The sequence below is a fragment of the Argiope bruennichi genome, chromosome 9 (assembly GCF_947563725.1).
Source record: "Argiope bruennichi chromosome 9, qqArgBrue1.1, whole genome shotgun sequence".
Lineage (NCBI taxonomy): Eukaryota > Metazoa > Arthropoda > Arachnida > Araneae > Araneidae > Argiope > Argiope bruennichi.
This window is the reverse complement of record NC_079159.1, coordinates 79,286,266-79,313,162: the sequence shown is the minus strand read 5'-3', so window position 1 is coordinate 79,313,162 and position 26,897 is coordinate 79,286,266. Positions and strand designations below refer to the sequence as shown.

The 26,897-nt window shown below is 28.0% G+C and overlaps 1 protein-coding gene across 2 annotated transcripts; it reads left to right on the top strand.

Annotated features, from left to right (window-relative positions):
- The first annotated feature begins 6,461 nt into the window (after positions 1-6,461).
- On the top strand, positions 6,462-26,328 carry LOC129983933 (limulus clotting factor C-like). Of its 2 annotated transcripts, none has more exons than XM_056093659.1 (10): positions 6,462-6,511; positions 8,754-8,859; positions 13,045-13,175; positions 14,098-14,130; positions 16,648-16,872; positions 18,229-18,465; positions 19,590-19,814; positions 22,309-22,580; positions 24,483-24,650; positions 25,961-26,328. In XM_056093659.1, exons 1-10 carry the CDS (start codon positions 6,499-6,501, stop codon positions 26,309-26,311), a joined length of 1,761 nt encoding a protein of 586 aa, XP_055949634.1. In that variant the 5' UTR covers positions 6,462-6,498; the 3' UTR covers positions 26,312-26,328. The 2 variants fall into 2 exon arrangements, with proteins under 2 accessions (XP_055949634.1, XP_055949633.1); XM_056093658.1 differs by having other exon boundaries at positions 16,645-16,872.
- Positions 26,329-26,897: the final 569 nt, after the last annotated feature.

The window sequence follows — 26,897 nt, the reverse complement described above, 5'->3', positions numbered from 1 at the left end:
GTATGAAATATAAATGAATAAAAAATGTAGAAATACAATGTATGCAACTAGTAAATTGATATATGATAAAAAGAATGTTGAGTAACTTATCTTCAGAATAATTTACCTCGAATTCGAAAACTTAACACCACGCTATCCCTTACAGATAAAATCCATGAATGAAAGTTTACTTACACGAAAAAGTGTTAAATACAATTGTTAATCAAGGTTTTTGACGCTGGTTAGTACCATTTATTAGACGTTTTCACTATCCAAAATGCAGGGATATAAGTTTAATGCTTTTATGCATCTATTATCCATAATTCTCCTTTTGTCCTTTTTTTTTTAAATTATTATTATACCGTCAAAAACAATTCTAATATCCACTTTCATGTTTATTATAAACTATTCGCCTTTTGCAATCAACTAGTTCACAGGGGATATTGGCTATATTTAAATTTATTTAGATCGTATGGATTAACCTTATGTTCCATGATTCCATCGAATTATTAATCATTAAAATTATATTAATTTAATTTTCTTACATATGATTTATTCATTTTGTACATGAACAATTCTTATGAAATCAGTTTAGTGGCGCTATTAGAAAAGCTAATATCCAGACATCTATTCTATAATTTTCGCAGTATTTTAACCACTTTTTCACTCATTTTGTTAATTATATACACATTAAACAAAATCCTTCTTCCTTGGTTTTCAACAATGAAAGAAATTCATGCGGTTAAATATTTGATGAAATAAAGAAGATGGTTTGAATCTCAAAGTATCATTTTATTTTGTTGATAATGAAAATGAAAAAAATGCTTCAAGAAAATTTCAAAAAAATTCAGAGAAAAATTTGCATGTCTATTAAACTGGTATCATTAAAAAGATAATTTTAATGTGGTTTAAAGTTTATTTTTATGCAATAATATTTTCGAATGTTGTGATAGAAAAACTTCAAAATGTTGCCAAATTTTTAATTAATAACATTTTAAATAAAATTTCATAAGAAATTTCTGCAAGGTGTACATTTCTACTATTCTATATACATATGCGCCAAGTTTGGTAGCTGTAGGTCGTCGATCTGGATTGACTGTAGTGTCCCAATACGCACAAATACATAGAGAGCGAGACGTTAACATTTATCTTTATTTTTAATAAAAAAGGTATTGTAGACTTTTCGTAAATAATAGACTTTTCGTAAAATTGAAATTTATGATTATATTATATTTATTAATTTTAGCCAAGCTTTTGACAAAAGAAAAGTTTAAAGTAGTGTTTTTATTTAATTTAACCCTTTCTAGGACCGTGGGAAGTATGCTACCCACCAAATTTATCAATCTTTGTATGAAATTATGTAGGTTGGCATAAGTTATGACAATTTTTTTAGTAAGTTAGAAATTTAGATGCTTCAGTTTTTTATCTCAGACAAAATGATGTGTCTTGATTTGTTACTTAATTAGTAATTAACCAAATTAATTAATTAATCAAATTAAATTTATCTAATAATCTAAATGAATCCCTTTTCTTATTCTAATTTCAAGCCTAAAAATATTTTAACATAATATGACTAGAAAAAAATGACCCTTTAAAGAGTTAAATAAAAGATTTTATTTTTAAGAGCGAAAACATAAATGTTTGAATATTATGCTTATAGACATAAAAACCATTTGCGTAACGTATAATTTTCTATTCCTGAAGAGCATCAAGAGCATAAATTATTTTTATCGTTAATTTATCAGGTTATAGATAAATTTGGACTTGTTCGAATTTCATCATCTGGATACATCATCCATGAAAAATTGACATATCGCGATTTTATTATTTATCTATTTAAAAAATTAATTATAAATTACGTCTATTAATATATATATATATATATTGATTTACCATAACTTCTCGAAAAAATAGCAAATTTCATTTACTTTACTAATTTTATTTATTTCATAAAAATATTCCCATTTTTTCTTCCAATAAAATAATTAAAAATATAGTGAGATTCAATAGAGAGTGTTGCAGTAGCATTTTATTTTAGCTACGTATGCATTTCAGAATACATCATAATTATTTTTCTCAATAGTGAAATAATTTTTTAAATGTTGCCTTCTTTAATGTAATTTTAGACAATTTCTGTTTCTTTCATCCTTCATATGTGCACAAAATATTCTCGGCCTTTCAAACACTAAATCGAACCGTTTTGGCGAATCGTGGATTCGAAATCTAAAATCTAATGTAAAGGAAAGTTAATTCCTACAAGAATAAAATAAACTTTTATTCAAGAATGTTATTAGAAGATTTAATTTAAATCAGGAACTAGAATTTTAACTCGGTTTGTAGATTTATTGGCGACAACTAAAGAAAATTGAACTTAAAATTTTAGAAATAAAAAAGCATTTAAAAATTGTAATTCCGAAATATGTATAAAGCATCATGGAATGCAAGTGAATTTACTAAAGAATGTTGCAGTCCATTAAAAGTTTTAGACATGGCGCTGAGTTCTGGGTTAATTAGAACACATGAAAATAAAAAATCATCCGAATATATATAATGCTTATAAACTCAGCGAAAAAAATTATCATCATCCAAACAAATGCTTATATTACTGAAAATAAATAGTATTTCCAGTGATTCTATCAACATTTATGTATATCCTAAAAATCGAATTATAAAACTGAGAATTATTTGTAATTATTTATTTATATTAAAAAGCGTTATAAAAAGGCAATTTAAGATTGAAAAATTACCACTAAAAATAATCTTTATTAAAAAGGTGAAGTAAAATATTTAAATAAAAATATTTTAAATAATTTAAATGTGTGACATTCTTTGAGAATTCAAAATACAGAATATTTGAAAAAAAATTTAAATTATGAAGGAATGTAAAAGAAATGCAATATATTTTCAATCGTATAATTTTAAAACAGTCCAAGAAAAACTATTTATTATTCAACCACTACGGATTCTCATTAACATTGCAGATTTTATCAGCTTACAAACAGTTTCAATTCCATGCTACAGAAACGAAGATGGAAATATTGACAATACTGATTCTATAGGGCCTGGAAAGTTCAGTCAGCATTGAACACTCAATCAAATTTGATAGGCATCAGAATTAAAATAGTTATCAAATGACAAGCAAAGCTATCTAACAGCAAAAATAATCTTTATTATACATGCAAAGCAAATCAAATTATTATGGAACGGAATGAAACAAAATTTTTAGAAATATAAAATTCTAAAAATTTTGTTTTATTCCGTCAATTCAATAATATATCTTGAAATGTATATAGAAGTATTTGAAACTAAAGGTAAAAAAATACAAACATCCCAATACATTTTCTATCTGAAAGAAATCCAAATAATAAAGTCCTATCAATCTGAACATAATAATCTTCCAAAGTGATACCTTCGAATCCATTTGGAAGGTATTATCAGATTTATTCTCGACGGTATAAAAGTTTGATCAGTTCTATGATCATCAAAAATTCTATAAGCATCGAAAATTCGATCGGCATCGAACTCTCGATCACAATGGATGAGCAACAAAATTTAAATAGTGGTCAAATAACAGTTAAACCGTTCTCTTGCTAAAAATAATTTTTATTATTAATATAAAACAATACTCTTTAATGAAAAATATTTATGAAATAGAAATAAAACCAATGTACGTAAATTAACAGTGTCTTATTTTTTTTTTCAAACAAACCAGATAAGAAAAATACATTTAAATGTTAAAACCTTAAAAAAAAAAAAAAAAAAAAAACTTGTATTACATGAACATCAAATTTTTATCGCATTTAAGTTGAATTTTAATTACCTACAACCCTAAAATAATAGAATCTCAATTTATGCCTCTTCAAATATATGAAATGAGAAAGGGTACATAAAAAAAATTATTTAGCGTCATGTTTTGTTTTTCAAATTTACTTTTTCTTCCTCTTAAGCCTCTGTATCTTCTTTTTCCTGCAATCCATGAGGTTCAAACGAGAATAGCACTTTTATTGTTAAAAATATTTATTTATATGATGGAAACGCAACGCTTTTTCTACGTAAATGGTCTTCATACTCAGAAACCAACTAACACTATTGAAATAAAGTGTGGAATACGAATTATCGCCTATCAGTATCTAAATCGTCATTATTGTAAGAGTTCACCATATTATTTAATAAATATAGAAGCATGTGAATTGAATTTTTTGAAGTAAATGAAAGATTTGGTTTCCAAAATGAAGCTAACAGACTTTATTAGACACAAAACATGTCATAAATTCCTCATTTTAAAAAATAAAGAAAATGGAAAGAAAATAATAAATATTTGGTTAGATTGCTCTATTGTGTTACATCTGAAACAATTAAAACTGGAAATATTATCTATCTGTCATTCACTTTTGATAGTTAACTGTTTAAAGTTCCAGATTGACAATATTATATCATTCGTTGAAGAACATGATAACTTATTTGCTGCAGAACATGAGAATCCCACACATTAGAGCTATACGCTTCTTTTCGCACGTTGATTAAAGTACTCTATTTTATTTTAAGAGATTTGAGTTCATTTGATAAGGGTACTACTACAGGTAGAAGTAAGGTGCAGTGGAGTGAGATTATTTGAGGTTGTGGCGGGTTTGCAATGCACGAAGATAGAACCTGGGATCTTGTAGTTTGCAGCCCAGTAACATGGCCACTATACAAAAGCAATTGCTCAGGTAGCGTAGTTGTTAACTGGCTTATAAGCTTTCACCACAGACTCTTCCTCCAGTGTGTCGGAGGTGAGACGAACGATATGACGTTGAGTGGTGATGTATGAGCTGTTGATTTTAATGCGCCTGTACCCATTTGAGTAGCACCAAGCTTTATGACGAGCGTGTGTGGGTGAGTGGTTGCTGATGCAGTTGCTGCGTCAAGTGAATCTGACGACTTTGGGTTGCTGCGGCATTTTTGTGTTCCTGCGTCAAGTAAATCTGACGACTTTGGTTGCGGGTAGATGACGCCACATCAGCTATACGAAAGTTGAAAGTTCATCGTCTGAGATCACCAATGTGGTGAATTTGAGATTCGCGAGGAGAGAACCTGGAACCTTGTGGTTCGCAGCCGAGTAACATGATTACAATACAAAAGCAATTGCTCAGGTAGCGTAGTTGTTAACTGGCTTATAAGCTTTCACCACAGACTCTTCCTCCAGTGTGTCGGAGGTGAGACGAACGATATGACGTTGAGTGGTGATGTATGAGCTGTTGATTTTAATGCGCCTGTACCCATTTGAGTAGCACCAAGCTTTATGACGAGCGTGTGTGGGTGAGTGGTTACTGATGCAGTTGCTGCGTCAAGTGAATCTGACGACTTTGGGTTGCTGCGGCATTTTTGTGTTCCTGCGTCAAGTAAATCTGACGACTTTGGTTGCGGGTAGATGACGCCACATCAGCTATACGAAAGTTGAAAGTTCATCGTCTGAGATCACCAATGTGGTGAATTTGAGATGCGCGAGGAGAGAACCTGGAACCTTGTGGTTCGCAGCCCAGTAACATGACCACGATACAAAAGCAATTGCTCAGGTAGCGTGGTTGTTAACTGGCTTATAAGCTTTCACCACAAGGTCTTTAAAATTTCTGAGCAGGATTGTCGGTATGAGTTTCTCATGGAAAGGTGGTTGCTATAAAACAAGAAATATTTTCAACGTTACATTCTAAATTTAATAAGTTCATAACTCCAAAGAAAAAGAAAAAGAGAACAATATTCAAAAGTACTTTTTGCGCTAAAGGGCACCGCGAAAGAAGAGAACACAGAGTGTATTCCTCAGGTGTCAGGTCGTAACTATTGGGGAAGGGGCCGCAAATGGGTAAATCATTCTTGAGATTTTTTTATTTCCAAAATTTTAATTACATAAAATTAAAAAAAAATTAAGTAAATTTTCTTAAAGAAATGAAAATAAAAATATTTGCAAAAATATGCTGATATTTTTAATGACATTTGTTCTTGGCCAAGTAATAATGAAAAATCAACTTAATTTGAATAATACCTCATCTTGCTACTCAAAAGAGACTTGAAGTCACATAGCACAACGTTAGACCATTTGCAGTCAATTGTTGAATTTTATAATCTATTCCGACTGTCTTGTTCTCGAATCTCATTCAACGCGTCCCTCTTATCTTAATAAATCTACTGGTGCTCTTTCTGTTTGATAGCCATGCTTTTCTACTTTTGAAAAAAATTCATCCGTTCAGAAATTAAGAAAAGAGAGGAAACCAAAATTTGATATTATAACTACGCAAAATCATAATTATTCTCAAAATAACTAATATTCTTCATAAATGATTACAAGTAAACATATTTAGAAATTAAATCTTTCAAAGAGAGGAAATGCACACCTGTAAACTTCCTCCCTCCCATTTCGAAACATTTTTCGGAAGTGACGTACCGAGAGCTTTGCTAATCATTCGATTTTCCGCAAATGATTCATCAGTTTTTTTCATAAGACCAGTAATATATATAAAACACAGTTAGTGAGCATTGGGAACTATGTCAGCTGCAGGTAAGAATGCTTCATTAAAATTTCTACTTATAATCAATGCAATATAGCTATTTCCGGTGAGATGTAGTCACGTGATAAATCTAACAATGCATATCATCTAAGCATGTATCTCTATAATTTTGAGTTCATATCATTATCATTAAAATTTTATTCCTTAAATATAATTTACGTCTACTTTTTTAATAGAAGAATTGATATTAGCCAGTTGTATTGCGTAAGTCTAACAATACAAACCCATGCACTAGTAAGTGCACACACACACACACACTCACACACATATATGTAAACATATTTTAGCAACCGCATGGCCGAATAGAAATTCTAAAACCAATTTATTTCACCATGGGAGGCATAAATTATATAAGCGATTAGCGATGCATCAGTCTACATTGCGGCACAAGAGCAGAAGAGACAGAAATTTTTCCCTTCGATCATTTTATTATGAAATTTAAAAAGGAATTTCTTTGGCATTTGTAGATTTTAGGAAAGGGAATTTTAGGTATCTTTAAAAGAATGTTGCAAGAATTAAGGATTTTTATCTCTTCACTGGGAGCGGGAGAAAATGCTGAAATGAGCAGTTTTACAGAGCGCGTATGGAATTAAATAAATAAAAAGTCGGAATTAAAACAGGAAATAAGAGAACATTTTAGAATAAAGTTAATATGGGCTAAATTGAGATAAAAAATATGAAGTGAATTAGGATTTAAATTAGATTATGAAATATATATAAATATAGTTAAAAGGAAAAAAATTTATGTACTCAGATCTGCGTTTTCTAGATAAAACCAACGGTCTTACAATCTTGAAATTTAATTCGTAAATAATGGAAATTCAAATGCAGTTTAATGCATTTGAATCTCAAATACAAAAATTTTATTCAGTAATTTGGAATGAATCTTTCACATGAAATTAATTAATTGTAGAAAAAAATCCTCGTATCATCGAAAATGTCAAACAATTATAATTTTAAATATATTTTTCGAATGTCTAATGCAATTTGAAAAATTATAATAATTTTTAAAAACAGTATTTTCGTTTATTAAAATTGCTAAGAATTATAATTGAAATAGTACATACGACTTTCTTATTCTTTTTTAATTATTTGAAGTCATTTCTCAAAAGGAATTATTTCTGAATTGAAAAATATGAAAACAGTTTTTTGCATTAATTATCAATAAATTATTTTTTGATGAATTAAAAAAATGTTTTTTCTGATAATCCATGGAGAAAAGCTTTAATTCTTCCCTGATTTGGCAAAGAGACAACTTAGGAGAAATCCGGAATGACGTAAATTATTTTTATATAATTTAAATTCAAAAATCTTTGCAAATATTTTCTCATTTCATTCTGTCTTTCTCTCTCCTTTTGAACATCATCATTTTTGTTTATTTGCTTAGATCTTTATCCTTCATAAAGAGATATCATTAACATAAAGAAAAGAAAACATGTAAATTCAATAAAATTATTTTTTACTTTGCTTAGTTTTCATAGTATTATGTTATGTTATTGCGGTTTTTATTTCGTTGATATGCATAGTGTCACAGACAACGCCGTCCGATGTCTGCTGGTCGATAGTAAAAAAAAAAAAAAAGATTCAAGGGAAAAAAATAAATAATCGAAAATTTAAAAACGTGATCTACCTTTTAATATAAAAACTAGAATTACAATGCCGATGAAAATGTACGCATATATATATATATATATATATATATATATATATATATATATATATATATATATATATATATATATATATATATATATATATATATATATATATATATATATATATATATATATATATATTATGAATTCTGCTTTCATTACTGTAAATCAATCCTTAACGCTTGTAATATGCTAAGAAAATATGAACGAATTATTTTGAACAAACACCTAGTAGCGAATTTTTTTAATGTTGCATGAAAACAACTGTAAAAGCGAGCTTTGAAATTTGCCAAAGCGAGTTTAAATGTTTTCATTTGATACCGATCCTTTTGTTGAATTTTAGAAAAGGTTATGGAATCATTTATAGAGCATTTGTATGAGGGCATTAATTATTAAAAGGAAAGCAAGGAATTTTGACAGTTTAGTAAATTTCTTTATAGTTGTACAACTCTTGCAAAAGCTTAAAATAACAGTCGCATTTGTAACCTTAAAAAGCCGCTTAATTGCAATAATTAATCTGGCCATGCATTTAACATAAATATAATACCATTTATAGCTTGCTGAAATCTATTTATAGCTTTCTGGTATGGATTAGTTATAGCAACCATTCTGGTAATAGATGCGCCCATATCCTGCCTCAAGTGCATATCCTGTAGGTGTGGCTCGAGCAATAAAAATTACACGTGAGTATTATTTTATCGACACAATTCTTTCTTTCCTGCAAATAAGGAATACAATTAAATCCTAATGCTATTTTTTTCCTAATTCGAATAAATTTTTTATGAGTTTGATCATTACCTCAAAGTATAATTTATTCTTTTTGGATACGTTTAAATTGATTTTAAAAAAAAGGTCAAAACTTACCACATCTCTTTAATAATAGCAAATAATTTCTGTTTAATTTGTAAATATTATTATAAAGAACTGTTAATTAATGAATATAACTCTAACGCAACTTATATTTTAAAGAACACGGGGAAAAAGAAATTAGATAAAAAAATGCTAACTTTCGCAAAAAAAAAAAAAAAAAAAAAAAATTAAGACTTGCTCTCTAAACTATCCTTATTTATTCCCAACAATTAAATTTCATAAAAAAACCCATTAAAATTCAGATTCGTGACTTGTAACACTACCAGTTATAATTACTACACGGCAAAATATTTCTTTAAATACTTAAAAATTATCCTGGTCAAAATCAAAGATGAAGATAACTTTATAATTAGCAGTAACAAAAAAGTACTGGATTTTCTTAAAGATAACAGCATTAATAAACTTAATACTTTTAATTTCGAAAATTTATACACCAATCCGCCTCATGAAAAATTAATAAATATCTGTACTTTTATATATGATGAATATTTAAATGAAGATGTTATTCCTAAAATAACTGGCTAGAATTATGTAATTTTAATGTTACTGAAAATTACATTTTTAATGGAATTAATTTTTATAAACAAATAAAGGGCATTCCAATGGAAAAGGCTTTCCCAAGTGCTTTAGCTAATATTTTCCTACATTACTATGAAAAAAAAATAATTAAATATAATTTATTAAACGGATGGAGGTACATTCATGACTTGCTTTTGATAAACTTAGATAATATCAATATTGTGACTAATTGCTATCCAAAAGATTTAATTCTAACAGAAACAAATAAAAATCAGCTTGAGGCTACCTTTCTGGATTTAAAAATCGAAATAGCTAATGATAAAACAATAGTTGTTATCTACGATAAAAGGGATGAATTCCTCTTTAAAATAACGGAACTTTGTAATTATCATTCTAATCTAAACTCTAAAACTTTCAAAAATCTAATTTTCTCACAATTTAACAGGATTAAAAGACTTTGTAATAGCAAAATTTCCTATATTGAAGCAACAAATAATCTCATTAATAATTTAACTAATAATGAATTTCCCAGACACTATTGCAATATTAATTTTTTTTAATTAAAATGAAGATGATTTGGGATTAATCCTTTACCGAACATAAAAATAGACCTTCCGTTGCATATTAACTAACTCAATAGATGGCTCTGAGACCCTCCAATTATTTTTCCTTGAATGGCGTTAGCTAAAACAGTTCGGAAACAAAATGAGCTTATGTTAAAAAAAAAAGTTTTGTCTGCTGCTGGTATCTGCTTTCCTTTTTGTTTTCATAATTGGTTTGAGTGTTATTATATAGTTATTTTATGTTATTGTATTTTTGCTTATTAGTGGTCTTATTCTTCTAATTTAATGTTTAGTTTTCTTTTCTGTAAAAATGGTGTATCCCTTAGACCTAATTTCAGGGGATTTTCGGGTCACGAGGAATCAACACTTTTGGACATTTTAGTCTGTATTCCTCACAGAAAAAATCCCTTTCTTTTAATACCTGCCTGAGGGTGACCCTTAAGAAAGGCTTCAGGCCGCATTCTTATTTTATTTGGTTTAATTTTATTACTTTTTTCCTATTAACTCGATTTTTATTACTATTGTCTTGATTCATCTGTGTTTTAGTAGTATCTACATTTGCGCTCTCTAAATATAACGGTACTTTTTCTGTTCTTTTTTTTTAGCTTTTAGTTTGAATCAGAAATAAATTTTTAGTTGCGATACCGAAAGAAGTTAGTTTTTTTTTCCCAAAATAATTTTAATTTTAGATTGTTTCAATATAATAGGTTTTAATTACCTAATGCTTATATTTTTATTTTTGGTTACTTTATATATATATTAGGGATTGCAATACCGGTATACCGGGATACCGAATACCGGTATTTTGAGCCATTTGTATAATTTTGTAAAACCGGTATTCACAAGTTTAAATACCGGTTTTTCGGTATTGACTAGAAATTTTTAAAATTGTCTCCACTAAATGTTCAGGGATCGCGAACATAGCAAAATAGTATACGTTTTTGTTTTTATGTCTCCCTAAAGGGCGAAATTAATTAGCTAATTAATGGCTTAATTAATTGCTTAAATCTAAATTAATGAAACATGGATTATAACTGAAAGAAGATATTGTATCCATAACTATTGGTAACAGTTATGAAAAAAGTTGGAAAATTGATTGGTGCAAATCAGCAATTGTGCTATGCACATGGAATTCAATTAGGAGTAATAGATGTATTATACCAAAAAAATAATGAACAGAAGAATCCAAAAATTGTGGATATAGAAACTTCGGATTCCAACTTAGAAGAGAGTAAGTGTGAGAGTGATATTGACAATGAAGATAATGACAATGTAATTGTTGAAGAAGATATGGCTAATGAGGATGAAATATTAACCTATCAAGAATTGCTTCCTATAATTTATAAATTTCGAAAAATTGTTAAGATATTTAAACTTCCCCTATAAAAAAGGATACATTACTAAAATATATACTAACTGAAAATAAAATAGAATATATGTTAATATTAGATTCTAAAACACGTTGGAACAGTTTACTCCTAATGATGGAACGATTTTTGAAACTGAGAAATGCAATCCAAAAAGCAATAATCGACTTAAACTTGTAAATTATTTTTTCAGATAGTGAATTCGGCTTAATATCCAGAGCTACATCAGCTCTACTTCTAATAAAACTGACTATTGAAGCCTTATGTCTGAGAAATTCTAATTTATTAACAGCTGATGCAACAATAAATTTCATGTTGCAGTCACTGAAAGAACAGCACACATCACTATCTGAAGAATTTTATATTACATTGAATAATCACGCAGAAGAAAGGCATACCGAAATAGAAAATGTCTTATGGTATTTACATAATTATAATGATTTTAAAAATGAAAATGAAAAAGAAGAAAAGAAAATAACCAATTCAAATCTGATTAAGTTTAGAGTAAATTTTCTTAACATTTTTTATCCACAAACCTATCCACATTCAGAAGAATTCGGTTCAATTATCGAAGATTATAATGTCATTACTGTCGATAGTGAAAACGGAATTTTCTCTTGAACAAAAATTAGAATTAGCGATAAATAAAAAAAATTTCAACGAACCAAAATACAATACAGAAATCAGCTATATCCAAAACCATCCGACGAGAAATCGATTTGTTTGAAGATGAGGGATTTAGAGGTAAATACTTGGAAAAAGTATATCGCGCATTGCTAACAGTACCACCAACTAGCGTAGATGTCGAAAAAGCGTTTTCCACAGGTGGTAATTTTTACACAAAATTACTTTTCAGGCTTAATGACAGTACAATTGATGCATTATGTTTTTTTAAGATCACATTTCTAAAATTTGTAATAGTACCACAGATTGAATAGTGATATTTACACTTTTTTGTGATTTAAATAAATAAGATGTTCCTTCATTTTTTTGTGATTATATACTGTTATAATTTATAAGTTACAAATTATATTTTGTGATATTTACACTCTCTAATAAAACTGGCAAATAAAACAAAGAAACACCTGTGTTTTCTTTCTTTTTCTAAAATTTCTAATACCGGTATTAAAACCGGTATCCCGGTATTAAGATTCAAAAAATACCGAATACCGGTATTGAAATTTTGGCCCGGTATTGCAATCCCTAATATATATATATATATATATATATATATATATATATATATATATATATATATATATATATATATATATATATATATATATATATATATATATATATATATATATAATTCATGTACCAGAAAATAAATGGAAAATAAATCCATAATCTAACCTAGACATGCATCACTTCAGGAATACAAAAATAAGAGCTGAAAATGTTATTTATTTTTCAATACATTTTATTCATTCCATATGCATTATGCTGCACAGTTTTTTAATTCTTGCTATTTAAAAAAAAATTTAATTTTTTGGTATTCTTATTATTCTTTGTTGTAAGTATAATGATCCACTCTGTTTTATTTTAGACATTGTATAGTAAATGAGCAGGAAGAAGAATATATCTGTAAGACATGGGCTCATTGCCAAACCTGCAAACATAATACTACATATTGTATCACTTGTCCTCCAAAACAGTTTGGGCCTTTTTGCACAGGAGGTAAACCATAATTTAAATTTATTTATGGTATTTTGCAAGTTTTATTATTGTCGTACTTTAAGCTACTAAAAAATCATCTTTGAGAGGTTGCATTAGATTGTTCTGTATACCTTTTATAAGAAAATATGTCGCCTATGATGGAGATAAAAAAAATAAACATTATCATTTTAAAGAAAAATTATTTTCATATGAAAGCAAGAAATAATATTAGTCGCCTGATAAATTCAGTTTTCCAGAATTAAAACCAAATCAAGGGCTTTGAAAAAAAAATTTAAATGTTTTCATGCATGATTTTTTTTTCCTTCATTCTGAATATCAAATGCAAAATATTTTTTTTCTAAAAATGAAATATGTCAAATGTGAAACTAAATTATTGTTCAAATGTAAATTTTCTCTCTGTGGGTATATTTTATTTTTTAAATGCACATTATCGATAAAAATGATCATAAATCCTAAAAAAAAAAATTCATTTCATTCCAAATCGTACAATTATTGGAATATGCTGTTAAATATTGAATCGAAAGCGTTTATGAAAAACAAAACATCCGATTTGATCTCATTCTATTGGGCTGTCATCTACATTATCAAATTTGAAACAATATTAATTTCTTTTACCAGACAGAAATGTAAAGGTAAAAAAAAAAAAAAAAGATTTTTTTTTCAGATGTTTATTTATTTATTTTTCTGAAAATCAAAGCTTATGAAAAAAAAATCCGATACATAAAGCAACACTATTTAATATTTTTTTATATTTTTTCAATTTAACATTCTATTACTTTTCAAGAAATAATTATCTCAATCAATTCTAAAAAAATAATAATAAATGCAAATCATTGACAGAAGAGCTTATTTTAAAATTTTATACTTTAGAATTCTTGGAATTTCACAGTTAAAAAGTTTATTCATTATTCTTTCTTTATAGGTGAAGTGAATCACATACGAAAAAAAAGGCAACGTAAGTATTTAGAATGTTTTCTTGATATATTCTATAGGACAAAACAAATATTACTTTCATATTTAATGTCAAATTTTTTAAGCAGAAAAATAAATTATTATTAAAAATTAATTATATAAATTATTCCATAAACTTTTTATAACTAATTTTCAAATTTCAGTAATAAAACAATTTAATAATTATATTAATTTATAGTTTGTACAGAACTAATACGCCTTAGTTTAAATTAATTTTAAATAACGAAAAATCAATGTTCGTAGATATATGTAGCGGTACTACAACGTGCAACTAAAAACTGACAGTCGCCACGAGGTTCAATCAAATTGATAGTGCCGCTTTGTGGTTATTTTTGATCTCGGCAAGTATGCAAATTAACGACTCCTTCACTCTCATGCGCACGCTCTCTACACACTTAAGCTCGCGAAGCAAGAAAAGAAAAAAGAAAAGAAAAAAAAAGAAAAAAACGCTGCAGCGACCGGAACGATTCTGACTGAATCTTTAAACGTGTTTTCACTAATCTCGCAATTGTACAAAGTCTTGTAAATATGTTGTAATTAAATTTTCTTTAACTTAAACCTTGTTTTCTTAGCTCTAGCATATTTTAAATTAGGCAGGCAAATTTGTAGGTTAGATAATTGAAACTAGCACTAACCCACATATATAACTGTATTTCAGTTTCAAAATTCAGTTTACGTTTTATTACTATGGAAAAAATAGTGATGTTTTAAAAGTTTTAAAATAATAAAATAAGTTTAAAGGATAGATTTTACAACCTTTTTGCTTGTGCTGCCATCTCTTGTTTCAAATAATCACTACTTCTTCATCAAAATAATAATATTAAAAAAATCCTAATAAGCAGCGTTTTTCTCTTTCAAATCAATTCTGACTTTCTTAAAATATAAAATTCAAGGCTTTATTTCCAATTTAATTTATATTTATTTTTGCTACTTTTTATAATGCAATACAATTAATTAAAACCTTAAAAAAATTTGAATTTTTTTTTTTTAAATGCATTAGACGATAGGTTAAATAGTCTTTCAAATTCATAGAATTAGGAATTATGTTTATGCATAAAGTAAATAAATAATACCCATTGAGAAAAGTAGATGAATTTTGAAATACAAAAAAAAATGTTAAAATGGTCTCTTTTTAGAAATCTAAAAAAATAATTGAAAGAAGAGTCGTTTCTTTCTGTTTCATGTTTCATAATCATGTTCATGAACAATGCTGCCTTTTTTAAATATGCTTTAATTCTAAGTCGCAAAAGAGCATCAGTTTACCTAATTTATTTTTATAAATCACTGAATTTTAAATATACTATCAAATTTCCCAATTTCTAAGTTAAAAGCTCAGATAATCACTTGCGTGCGATGCTAAAAATGGCATTTTATTATATTATAATATAAAATTAACATAATATAAAATTTATAAAGATTACTTTAATTTCTCAAATAATAATTTCAAGTAAAAAAAATTTAAAGAAATTATTTACTACAAACTGAGTTATTTAAACTGCATAAGTAGTAAAATTTTGTCCCCTCTTGTATAGAATTTACACAGAAAGAATAGATTATGAGTTTGTTAAGTCTGGTGAATACAGAGTGTGTGCCAACAACGGTGTTACCCCGGTAAAAAGCTCATTAATATTTACTTTAAATAAAAAATTAGAATTTTGCTAGCGAAAAAATAAGACTTGCTAAATACGAAAATAAAAGCATTAGGTAATATACACTGAGTGCAAAGAGGGTACAAAAAAAGAGAAAAATAAAAGACATAATAATAATAAATATATAAAAGAGTAAGAAGAAAAAATGATAGAAAGTGGGGGAGGGGTGGATAGAAAGAAAGACGTGAAAGTAAAGAAAAAAATATATATTAATCGTAAAAAAATGAAGGAAAATAACAAAAGAGAGAAAACACTGTTGTTTAAAATTCAACGTGGCTCAGATCAAAGCAAAATTCGCACATGATAACAAATAAAATACGGAGCGGTGTAGACACCGGTAAAGTTCACTAAATAATGGAAACATCCTTGAGCGGCTCAGAGAAGTTACAAAATTCTTTAAAAATAAATTTGATCACTTGTAATAATTTGAATGTCAACAACACTTTCAATTCAGCAGTCTAATCAAGCCTTACAAAATTATTCTGGTGGTGAAAGACAAATTCTAAAATGTTTTTGGCTTCGGACGCCAAAGGACTGTTTCAACAGAAAGAAGGCTGGTATGACCTGTTTCTGATATCCTGTTTCTTAGGTGATTGATGAGAGGTGTGTGTGGGTGTATGTGTGTGTGGGTGTATGTGTGTGTGCTCATGATTTTAATCAGAAACAGCAATTGTTATGTCACTTATTTGTTATATACTGTTGAACATATTTATATCTTTGATATCATTTTTAAATACTACATTGGATTTGTTACAATATTCTGTGTTAAAGAAATATAAGTCTATCGATTCTTTTAAGATTTTAAACGGCTAAAAATAATGTTATTAGATACGGCTTTTAATTTTCAGTAGAGTCTGGTTCTCACTCCGCACGCTGTGCAATCGATGGTTTTATTGACAACGGTCGCGTGACTGTGACTACGCCGCTTGACTTCCAAGGCGATGTCAGCGAATTTCCGGTTGGAACTCGTCTCCAATACTCGTGTAACGAAGGATATGTCTTACAAGGAGTAGCTGATGTAGTTTGTGAAGAGAATGGATTCTGGTCAGAGGAGATACTGCCCACTTGCTCTAAAGGTTATTAATATTTTACTATATTAGGCCCAAAGAAAAATTGGATTTATGTATCAGAATGTCAAGGTTTATGAAGCGTTTCTTTGTGTGTAGTTTGTATAATTTGCTTCTAAATGAAAAATACAATAAACAAGTTAAGTTATATTTGGTAAGAGATGCACGTATCTGTATTAAATTTCCTCAATGAATAAAAGATTTCAAATAAATATTCACTTCACTATTATATATGATGAAACGGACACTCATATATTCATTATGGATTCGTCGTGTATTTTTATATTCGATATTATGAAACCAAAATCAAGACTCATATAGAAAACTGTATGAAAATGTAAAGAAACGTACATTTCATTGGTTCAAAAAAATACTACTAGTACTGCAATTGACATGAAATTGTGAAAGTCGAATGGAAGATAACGAAAAAAAATTACTCTTGGATTTATCAAAATACACACACATAAAAAAAAAATTTAATGTCAGCAATACTTGCAACTAATTATCGTCTTTCATGTTAAATAACAGGAAAATAAAAATCGTTTTTCATTTTGTTAATAAATGGCCTAACCAGAAAGCGGGAACTCCCGACAGAGGTCCTAAAAATCTAATATCAACATAGTCTACAAATAATAACATGTAAAGGACAAAAATTAATATATGAATGCGAAGTATGTATATAGAAAACATTCCTATAACTTAAGGAATAAACCATTTCACTTACATCATAGCAGAATGCGGAACAATTTTGTGAAAGATTATTCTGAAATAAAGAGGGCAAATAAAAAAAAAAACTCAAAATCTATGTGCAGTTATGTATGTTTTATCTGTTACGAGGCCGAATAGAAGAAACTTGACATTTTAAAACATCTATTTATTTCACCACGGGAGGTATAATTTACGTACAAAGAAAAACTGGTAAGAAATAAGTCTACATTGCGACAAAAGAGTAGAAGAAATAGACATTTTTCCCTTCGATCATTTTACTATGAGATATTGATAGGGATTACCTTAACACGTATCGATTAAGGAAAGGGAATTTTAAGTATCTTTGAGTTAATTTTAAGTATCTTGATCAGTTTTATAGAGCGCATGTAGAATTAATTAAATAAAAAGGGGGAATTAAATCAGGAAATAAAAGAACATTTTAGAATGAAATTAATATATGCTAAATTAAGATAAAAATTAATTAGGATTTAAATTAGATTAAGAGATATCAACATATATATATATATATATATATATATATATATATATATATATATATATATATATATATATATATATATATATACAATATACAATACATAAGATGCATTGTCATACTCTGGGATAAAAAAAATATATAATCTTAATTTTAATTAGCCCCCGAATTTCGCTCGACGCATTGTGAAAATGATGGCTACATTGACAATGGACGGGTGACTGTGATTGGTACTGCGGCTATGCCTCTAATCCGCCAAGACGATTATTTCGAACTTCCAGTAGGAACTCGTCTCCATTACTCGTGTAACGAAGGATATGTCCTAAAAGGAGTAGCTGATGTAGTTTGTGAAGAGAATGGATTCTGGTCCGAGGTGACAAAGCCTGCTTGTTCTGAAAGTATGATTTTTTTTTAACTTTTTAAATATGCAACGGAGGGAAAATTTTTGGCCTTACATCTCAGTTCGAAATAAAATCATCATGTGTTTGTTGGAAAAAAAAATTATAAAGTCTAATTTTAATAGAGTCCTTTGGTTCTAAAGAATCAAATTCAGCAAAATACTTTTGAAACACTAACTTATACTTTTCAATATTCCGAATTCGATCGAGTTATGAAGTTTAGAATATTCCTATTTTAGGACAATCAAAAATTTCATAATTTTAGATTAATCAAGATTGTGGGAGCTCTGGGTGCTGATTAGCTATCTTCTTTGGAACGATATTAAAATGGTCTAAAATCGCTCGTTTATATAAGATAGTAATATTCAGATTTTTACATTTAGTAGCAATAGAGTGTGTATTTCCTTTTCTTTCAAATGTTAGTGTCTCAAGAATATTTTACTAAATATGACTCATTGGGCCAAGAGTCTGCATAAAAATAGAAAAATCGTAATTCGTCAGAACATTAAGCATTATTGCAAAAAATAGTATTATTTATTTCATTTATATCATTTTTCCTATCAGATGTATAGTTATTTCAAAAATTCAAAGAAACTTTTCTCCTGTCCTTGCCTTTCTAGAAAATATATTTAATTTTTATTTTCATTTCTTGCAGACACATGCTGTAAATTACCCTTTTCTAAGTTCAAGTTAACTTTTACTGCGAACTAATCTTTTAAATCTTTTGTCAAACATGGAAAGTCATTGGTAAAAACTCATCTTTTTTCATACACGCGTAACGTGCTCGTGCAGGTTAAATTTTATTATTAAATGCTAAATAAATTTTCGAAAAATATGTTTAAAATATATATATGTATTAAAAAATATAGGATTTTTTTTTCGAAATACAGAAAATTCATCAAAGAGAATTGTTTTTAAGGAACTTTATCGCAATTATAGCTTATCATTATTTATTTTAATAGATTTCATTTCGAAATGGATGAAACAGTTTGTTGTTGACGAATCGGTAGAGTGATAGATCGATATATAAAAAAACAAAAAAAGTTGTAATTTTACAATCTTTTAAACTTTTTTTTAAAGTAAGACTATCAATTTTATCATTTTCTGACTTGTCTCATTTTCAGTAAGATGTAAGAAGTTTGGCCCTGTTTCAAACGGCAGAGTGGTTGTATACTTCACTTCCCCAGATAAACGGCATGCCACTTTAGGTAAAGAACATGATCTTAGCTATCCTGTAGGAACCCGTCTGCACTATACGTGTGATGATGCATTTATGCTTGTTGGAAATGATATTTTATCTTGTGAATCATCAGGACGATGGTCGGCAGGCGAGCCCAGGTGCGTTACAGGTATGTAAATTTTGTATGACATAGGCATCGGTGCATTTTCCTACTCTAAGAAGCAAATTTTACTGTAAATAATTCAATCACTTTTCATTTATTACTTGGAAAAGATTTCAAAACCGTCACATTATACCCATGCGCCTTCTTTTCAATTTAATCGCTTGACTTTCGTTCCATTGCATTTTTTCTATTATCCACCAATGATTTTAGGGTTTTAAGTAAGATAAGTGGTTCCAATAAATGCTTAAATAAGCTAAAAATCTAGCACGGGATAAGATTCTACCTTTTACATTCTTGTGTAAGTGCACTTAGAGAAAATTGTGTAATCGTCTAAATATTCGAATTAGAGATTTGGATAAATTCGCGCATTTAATCTGAGTTCGAAAAACACATTTTTTTAACCTGTTCGTCGTCCATAACGCGTTTAGTGCGTTCAAGTGAAACTTCTGCAGGACGGCCGTAACATGCTTCAAGGATTCTTCTACATTTTAAAACTTTTAATCGTTTTAAATGTTTTGTAAATGTTTACTTCTTTGAGTTTTTATTTTTGTTTGTTCTAATGCTGCTAAAAATAGAAATTTTCGAGGACAGGAGGGGACGGCGAAAGGGTTAAACTATTCCTATCTGTCTGAGAAGACGTTAGCTCAAAGCCATTGTAGACTAGGTGGGTGACACTTAGTATATGGTCTTTACATTTGTAGATATTACATTTGGTCAAGTCTATCTCAAGAAAATCCATCTATCCGGCATTCCGAATGAAATTTGACACGATAGCTGTAAATTGAAGAGAGCTAAAATGATAAACTTTGGTAAACATATTTAACATTTAAAGTGTAGATATGTATCAAATTCCGCGCCACATTCATCAAAAATCTGTCTGTCCCTCTATACTTTCATAAGAAGTGAAACGCAATGATATGAATATAGGATTTTATGGTTACAGTTTTATTCTGCGTCAAATCTTGATTTCAATAGGTTGGAAAAAAGACATTCAAAGTACGCATCTTATTTTCAGATATCTTGTATTTTTTTTTAACATAAATAGACACCAAATAATAATTTTAAATTTTTTATTCACTGATTTCTATTTTAATATTTTGAATTATAATTTAGATTAAAGTCAATTTATCAAATTTAAAAAATTTATTATTACGTTTCTTCTTGAAATGAGACTATTTTAAAAAGAAACAAAAATTATACTTAGTTTTTATCACATCTTAATTAAAATAAAAACGTTAGTTTAAAATATTTACATATTTTAATATATTATTTTTATTTATATTAGTTTTAATATTGTTCTGTATTATTTTTAGTGATATAAAAACCAACAATCAATATATAAAAATCATTAGTTAGAAGTAGTTCACTGTAGTTTCGGATGAATAGAAAATCTTTCTCTAATTGTAAAATGTGCTTACATAGAAATTACTATAGACTTAAGTATATTTTTATAAGTAAGTACCCTAATCAAGTTTGTAATAAGACTAGTTAATTACCTAAGTCAATATTTTTCTTTTTAATGGTTCAAAGAATATTAAGTCTATTTTTCTTTGCTTTCAAAACTCTTAGTAGCTGTTTCAATCCCAAACAATGACATTGTGTATATTTATCTATCCAAAGGACTGAAAGACAGATTCATGTGAGAAATAATACGAAATTAAAATATTATTTGAAATTTATCGTGAAGAGAAACTCGGGTCCAAATTCAACATATTTGATTCAATCATTCCGATTATGTGTTTGAAAATGACGAAAAATATTCTCATTCGCGTCATTCACTTTAGTTTTGTCATTCCTTAGTAGATAAAAAAAACATTATCATTTCCTTTGAATTTTTTATACCATTATCTTATGACTAAGTATATGTAGGATTACGTGCATAAAAGTGTCTAAAGTTTTTTTGAAAAAAATGGCCAGTTCAGTTTCACAAAAACGCCAAGCTGTTTCCTGAATTGATACCATTTATATCAAAATTGATTATCAATAACTTGTCAGCATTTATAAAAAAACGAAATTTTTACTTTGTAGTAAACTAAAAACCTAGGCATAAGAAACTCTAGATTTTTTTTGAAAATGAGGCTCAATAAATTGAATTTTTCCTGACAATTTCATGCCTAATATATAAAATGTAGAGTATGTTCAGTATTTATAAAAGTTGTAATAAGTAAAAAGTGAAATAATAAATGAAATATTAATATTCATATCTTCTTGAATATATTTACTGCTTGATATTTTATTCATCACCCTGATGCATTACTACACTCAGTATTTGCTTGCCTGTATTTCGAAGTAAGTTGAAAGTGAATAAGTTCAAAAGTTATTAAAAAATGTATTTAGTGACACATACATCTTAAAGAGGATTGTTATTCATATTTTTTTTTACAATAGTGGTTAAATGCAAAGCATAAGAATAGGTTTGTTACATTATTGTACTTTCAATTTTCAAATTATTATTTTTTTTATAATTTAATTTAAATTAATTCTTCCTTTTTTTTTGCAGCATGTGGACTCAGTTCAAATTATTCAATTCTCAGTTCAAATTATTCAATTTTTCGAAGCTTTAAAACCACACCAGGCGAATGGCCGTGGACAGTGGCTATTGCTGTCGATGAGAAGAACACCAAAAGATTTTACTGCAGTGGAGTGCTTCTGGACAGCAGCACTGTACTCACTGTAGGCCACTGCGTACAAAGTGCTCGGGATTATATTCTTTATTTTGGATTATTTCACTTAAAGTTTGAACGTGAAGACAGTCAGGTACACGAAAGGACTGTAAGTATTTAATGTTAATTGTTAAATTTTGTCAAAATTATAACATCTATCGAAAACTCAAGAACTGACCGGAGAAAAAAAGGATAATACCTGAATAATTAAACGTGTATATAAACTTTCAGGCGAGGAAAGTTTTTTATACTAAGCATTTTAAAATAATCCCTTTAAAACTAGATGAAGGACCTGTATTTTAATATTATAATTCAATTAAAATGCTAAAATAAAGAAAAATATGAAAATGCTTCTAAAGGCATTTCATATTCATAAAGATTTTATTCCTTAAATAACAGAATAATTATGAAAACACTTCTGCTTTAGTTAAACTGTGATACAACTCTAAAAATCCAAAGCATTTGCATTAAAGTTATTATTGACTACATGATCGTTAAAAACATTGACGACAAACAAATGCTTGGTGGTTTCCTATTCAGAAGTTTATTTCTTCTATAATAATGTTAAATTCATTTGATCTTTATAGAGGTCAAGTATAAGCTTTTGTATAATTAACAAAATATTGTTAAACTTAATTCATCAGAAAAGAAAATTCTGAGTGTGCGTAAGTCAGAGAAAAGCATCAGAGGTCGACCTGAAATTTTGGCATTCAGCTTTGAAAGAATAATTTTATATTAGTATCCCCTAAAATATACTCAAATGAAGAAATTGTACTTGATTGGACATTTGCAAGAGAAGTAATGGATTAAATTCAAGAATTCCTGATGCAAAACCAAGTTTCATAAATCTCTCTTTCCTATCTTAATTACTTTGTTTTATAATTGGTAGTAACTATACCTTGTGCAAATATACAAAACTGGTAATAGCTTGGCAAGATTAAAGATTAGAAATTCCTTATTCTGATAATAAGAAATTGAATAAGGATAGTTCTAAAGTTTAAAAGTATTATTGACTTGATTTCAAACGAGAAACTTATTTTCCTCCAAAATGCCTATTAGGTAGTGGACCTATTAAGCTATGAAGCTACTTTTGTTTAACGGTATGAATTCTAACGCATAACTTTGCTTTAATATTGAGAATCTCTTATCATGTTGAAATATTTTGTAGGTATTATATAGGTAGGTATATTTTAGTATTGATCTGCCAATAAAATAATATGTAATCTAAACGCATAACTTTACTTTAACACTGACAATTTCTTATCATGTTGAAATATTTTTATAGGAAAAGTATTGATCTCCCAATAAAATAATGTGTTTCTTCTCAAAAGACATAGAATAAAACTATGGTTCCAGAGTATTAATATTCAAATCATATATACTTGGGACATTGAAATCCTCTTCACAAATTTGGGATAATCTACGAAATAGGATAAATATCTCAAAATGAGAAGGCTGTTGAATTTCTATTATTGAAAATGAATGATTCAAAACCATTTCAACAGATTTAAAAAATTTATATTATTCTCTTAAGCTTGGAGAATTTGAGGTTGAAATAATAATGGGCCAATAAGATAATTATTTTTTATTTTTGCATTATTATAAGGTATTTAATTTTAATGCTTGCGAGTTTTTACACTGCTAACTGTAGAACTAGTATCTTTTTCTACAGTTATATTACTATTGCATTATAAAATTGATTGATACGTATATTCTGCTGCCTTTTAATTGGTCTTCTATCTTTACAAGAACATTAAAAAATTTTATTTTAATGTTATCATCACTATGCAAAATTTCATCAGTCCCTAATACTTTTACTCGACTTGTATAGTAGAGGCAATTGTTTGAAAAAGAAAAAGTCAATATTAATTTTTTCCCTCCTCTTATTCGCACGTTTAATACATTTTTTTTAAATGTGCAGATGTAGAGTATTTATTATGCAAGAGATTTCGATTTTGGGGGGGGGGCGCATTACTAGTAAAATAATTGTGTGATGTTTTTCTTCTTACAGAGTTCTCGAATCATTGTACATCCAAATTTCAATAAGAAGACATTTGAAAACGACATTGCACTTATAACCTTTGATCCACCAGTTCGTTATTCGGATAGAATCCATGCTATCTGTCTTCCAACACCGTTTTCAACGGAAAGAAATCTGGCTCCAGGAGAAAAGGGTTTTGTGAGTTCTCATCATAATTCTGTTCATTTAAATAAATCTAAACAATTAAAAACTGAAAAAAAGCACGATTTTTTTAAATTTTAGAATTTATGTTCAGGAGGATAAAGGAATTATTCTTCAGATATGGACTCAGATAAATTCCAAATGTTTGAAGAGAATTCAAATAAATTGCAAGAAGAAGAAATCATCAATTATTATTTTTGAGGAAGAATAATTAAGTCTCAACGCTCTTAAAAAAATATCGATACATAAATAACCAATGTATACGATTTAAGAAAGTAAGTTAAAGGAAATACAGCATGAGTATCATATCTGTTAATAAAATGAAATTACCATTTGACTATTATTTAATAGAGAAAGGAAACTAATTTTTTCTTGACTTCTTTTGTACTACAAACTCACAAGCAAAATGACTTTTTAAATAGACGTCAAATACATTAGTTGTTGTACAGCCTTCTTATACATTCCTTTTGCTAAGGAATTCTTTATTTGGATATAACGCTTAAATATTTGAACTTGCAGATTTTTTTTTATTGAGAAAAATTCTATGAATATCTTTTTAATTTAAATTTTGGTAACTTAATATTAAAAAGAATTCACTTTAATATAAATAATTAATATGCAATTTTAGTGTAAAAACTGTGCTCTTTAATTAGCCTGTTTATTATTATTTTGTCAAGCGCCCTAATTCTAGAACAACGCCTATAAAGATTAATAAGAAATCATTCGACGGGATTTTTTTACCGACTTCTGAAATAACATATATTCAATTTACATTAAGAGACATCGAAAAAAGTTGTAATGACAACAATCCCAATTTCTTATATAAATCTATTGTACATAAAGAAGGTAATCAAGTATATATTTAATAAATTACATCCTATCGTTGATAAATTTCTTTCAAAATTTAACAGGCATTTGCACTTATAGTATATGGAAACATGCCAATTTCTTTTCAATTAAATTCTCGCGATTTTTCTGATAGTTTCCAACACTTATGAAATGGATTTAGAAGTTTTGATGCATATGGATAAGGGAGGAGGACTAGAAACTGCTTTACATGCCATATCTTAATATACATGGATCATTTTGAAATTTTCAAAGGCTATAAAAATATTAAACATTTATTAGTATAATTACGAAGTTAAAAAGGGGGTATTTGACTATGTATTATCGCACAGTGTAAAACCCAATAAAGTTTTTAATATGTATTGAATTAATAAATCAATTTTGAAATTACAAAAATATTCAGATAGTTTTTCTAATCATTATTTAAATTATAGCTAAGACACGTTTGATATGTCTTTTAGGTTTCTGGATGGGAAGTAGGAGTTAGCCGTTCACTGTCCCAGGAATTGAGCGTAATCCAGCTTCCTGTGTTATCAGAGCAGGCATGCACAGAAGCTCTCAGAAAGAAGCGTATATCCCTAAGCATCAAGCCAGGCATGTTCTGTGCCGGCCTCAGAGAAAATATCGCAGATTTTTGCTCCATGGTCAGCGGATCCCCGATGGTCTTCTACAATGCGGAAAGTAGCCGTTATGTCTTAGAGGGACTGGTCAGCTGGGGATCGAGCTCGCCGTGTCAAAAGAGAGAAAATTATTATGTTTTGACTAGAGTTGCTACTTTTATGCAATGGATATTAGATAAATTACAGAAATAAATTTTTGGTTTTGAAAACTGGATGGATATTCTTTAATGGTTTATCAAAATAATATTTCTGAATTTGGTTCAATCATTTCGAGGGAAATGAATGAATTTTCACAAACAATGAGGATTAAAAATGTAGCAAATAATATAACATTCACACAAAACTAAAAAAAAGAGTCTTTAAAATCTTATCTTTTGATTTGTGCGATACATTTATACCTCAAGAAATGTGATAGATTTATACCTCAATAAATACAATCATCAAATTTGAATCCATTTCTTCCTTTGAATTTAATATTTTTAGTGCTTTTTGTAAAAAATAGAAACATGTTATTGATAATTAGAATCATATTTTTACACACACATACACACACACACACACACACACACACACACACACACACACATATATATATATATATATATATATATATATATATATATATATATATATATATATATATATATATATATATATATATATATATATATATATATATATATATATATATATATATATATATATATATATATATATATATGTGTGTGTGTGTGTGTGTGTGTGTGTGTGTGTGTGTTATTCAAGCAATTCTTTAAAA